This window comes from Diachasma alloeum, unplaced genomic scaffold (genome assembly GCF_001412515.2).
Source record: "Diachasma alloeum isolate Michigan unplaced genomic scaffold, Dall2.0 Dall_scaffold_00567, whole genome shotgun sequence".
Lineage (NCBI taxonomy): Eukaryota > Metazoa > Arthropoda > Insecta > Hymenoptera > Braconidae > Diachasma > Diachasma alloeum.
The window spans coordinates 75,323-78,338 of NW_021680699.1; the positions used below are offsets into that span (position 1 = coordinate 75,323).

Consider the following 3,016-nt stretch of genomic DNA (forward strand, 5'->3'; position numbering starts at 1 on the left):
TATGAATTGTTTATGATTTGATGATATACTCATTGATAAAATGAATGATAAATTGGAAGTGATGGAAATATTGTGATGTATGCCCATGAAAGTTTTACATGAGTGAGATCAAGTTACAGAGATTTTAATTGGTTTTGAATGTACGAGAATTTGAATTGATTTTGAATTTGTACGAGAGAAATCTACTGAATCGAGACAAATCTACTCAATCGAGTTACTTCAGAGTGCAGCTGACTTCCGATGATAGCATGAAATTTCCAGATTTGAAAATTCGAATGCATCATATGACCTGTCATATGATAGTCATGTCATCCTCTTCCTGCAGTTTGGATTTTTTTTTCTAAATTTTAATTCTTTTTGAATTTTTATATTTTATGGTAAACGAAAATAGCTTCTTAATGTTTTTCTATGGTATTTGTAATCGGCCCGATGCTCAGCGCTAAAGCGCTGATTGTTCGTAAACGCGCGCAACCGTGCGCGTTATGTACCTAGTCCTGATTATTCAAGTCAATCGACCCACAATCGACAAGTTATTCAGTCGTTTCATATTAGTTTCTTATACTTAGTGAATGAATCGACTCGCTGCCAAGTCGCTGGTAGCTCGATTGTCCTCATTATTCAAGTCAATCGACCCACAATCGACAAGTTATTCAGTCGTTTCATATTAGTTTCTTATACTTAGTGAATGAATCGACTCGCTGCCAAGTCGCTGGTAGCTCGATTGTCCTCATTATTCAAGTCAATCGACCCACAATCGACAAGTTATTCAGTCGTTTCATATTAGTTTCTTATACTTAGTGAATGAATCGACTCGCTGCCAAGTCGCTGGTAGCTCGATTGTCCTCATTATTCAAGTCAATCGACCCACAATCGACAAGTTATTCAGTCGTTTCATATTAGTTTCTTATACTTAGTGAATGAATCGACTCGCTGCCAAGTCGCTGGTAGCTCGATTGTCCTCATTATTCAAGTCAATCGACCCACAATCGACTAGTTGTTTAGTCGTTTCATAATAGTTTTCATAATTCCAGTGGGCGAATCGACTGATCCTTGAGTCGATTATTACTCGATTGACTTCATATTATTCACTTATATGAAACGACTCAACAGCTGGTCGATTGTGGGTCGATTGATGGGGATAATATGCGGGCAAACGAGTCACAATCGACTTTCTTTAAGTCGATCCTGGTCCAACCGTAAGGAGTCTTTCATAATCGATCACCCCATGAGTCGTTCAAGTTTTGGTACAATAAATTTTTGTCATTCGAAATTCACTAGCTATCGACTTCCTATGAAGGCGATTCATCTTCGATTCCATCAATAATCTGAGATCTGAATCGAACTATACTCGCATACGAATCGATATACTGATCAAATCGATTCTGCAATCGACACATCCGCCAGGGATAGGTTTCATGATCCTCGCACCGGAATGGATTAACCCTAGTCTTGTCACCTTACTCGACCCTGTGACTTTGGTCACGTTGTGAGGCATTCCCTGCAATGTTAACGGCGCTGCGACGGTGCCAAACCCTTGGTTCTTACCGAGTCTCTCAGTCGGTATCGACTTTGTACGTAAGGAGTGGGATGGGGGAACGCACTAGAGAGGGACTGGCGATGTCGCGCGACGAAAACCTCCAACCACTCTAGTCGCGTAGTGAGAAGATCCCCGCTTTTGCGTGTTCTCTTTCCCATTATTATTCTCTCTGAAACTAATTATTGAATTGATAGAACTGACAAAAATACTATTAAATTCTAGACGTTTCGATTGACACAGTAGAATTTTTTCCGAATTTTCCAAACTGTAAAAAAACAAATACGGAAAAAAGCGGGGAATTCCTCATAGGGTGACGAATTTAGGGTTAACGAAATGGGAATTAATATTTGCATATCAGATATCTCTTGAAAATGGGTGCGAATAACTATGAAGATAGATGTTAGGCTCGCCAGTACTTGACCAAAAAAATCAAAATTTTCGTGGTGATTAATGCCTGTATGGGAAAGGTCAAGAATTGATTGCTTGGAAAAAGTTTCTTTTCCGACTCTTATTTAATTACCGTTACTTCCATCAACAGAAAAATTCATTAAATTGACATTGACAATTGCGGTGGCTTAATATAGTGTTTATTTTATATTCGTAGGATGCTGCTGGTATGAATTAAATGTCACACAATGAAGTTGGATGCAGCAATTTAACCTCCATCTCGAGCAGCCACTACGTGAAACTTTTCAACCATGCAACCACTGAATTTATCAAAAAGACCCAAACAAAAGAGGAAAAAAGTGGATTAGAATCGCCAGTAATATGTCACAATCAATAACCTGAAATTCAAAATTGAAGAACAAAATTTGATTTCCTCAATATTGAACCATCGAAAATATTAAATTATTTAGTACCCTTCCCAAAGAATTAACAAAATGTCATCCCTGATGATTTGCCATGGATTGCACATTATGATGTTAGAATTGTCTGTAGAAAAGGTATGTCGATGATCATAGACAGGAAGAATTCCGGTAAAATCAAGTTTATTTGTAATTTTCCAATTTCCCTCATTACACAATCGATTGGAAAAATTCATTCTGTCTTGTCACTCATATTTAATAAATTTATCAGCTATTGGTCCGAGATTCCCATATATTTGATGCTGTGACCCTCCGTAAAACAACCATAATGTTCCGAATGTTCGATAATAATTGGATCGAGTTGCAGCCACAGCAGCAGAACTATCGTCAATACAACGGTTCACACAGTGAGGTGGAGCATTTTCATGGTGGTAAATCCGTCGTTTTCGCTATATCTGAGGGCTACCTCGAACACGAAACGTCAAATGCAAGTATAAAGATTCGTGCATTCAAGAAAATTTCGAAACACTTTGAGGTGGAGCCGTGCTATGATGCTGGAGTGACATACATCGATATCCATTCACTTTTTAATGGAATTGTCAAAGAATTGAGAGAGAGGAAAAATATGAAACATTTCACGTTTTTCCACGAAAGAGAACCTATTTCAAAGTAA

General features: G+C 38.0%; 1 protein-coding gene across 1 annotated transcript; it reads left to right on the forward strand.

The window, feature by feature from the left end:
- Positions 1–2,418: 2,418 nt before the first annotated feature.
- Positions 2,419–3,016, forward strand: LOC107043399. Its single transcript, XM_015264898.1, has 2 exons — positions 2,419–2,481; positions 2,615–3,016. The coding sequence occupies exons 1-2, from the start codon at positions 2,419–2,421 to the stop codon at positions 3,014–3,016; spliced, it is 465 nt and encodes a 154-aa protein (XP_015120384.1).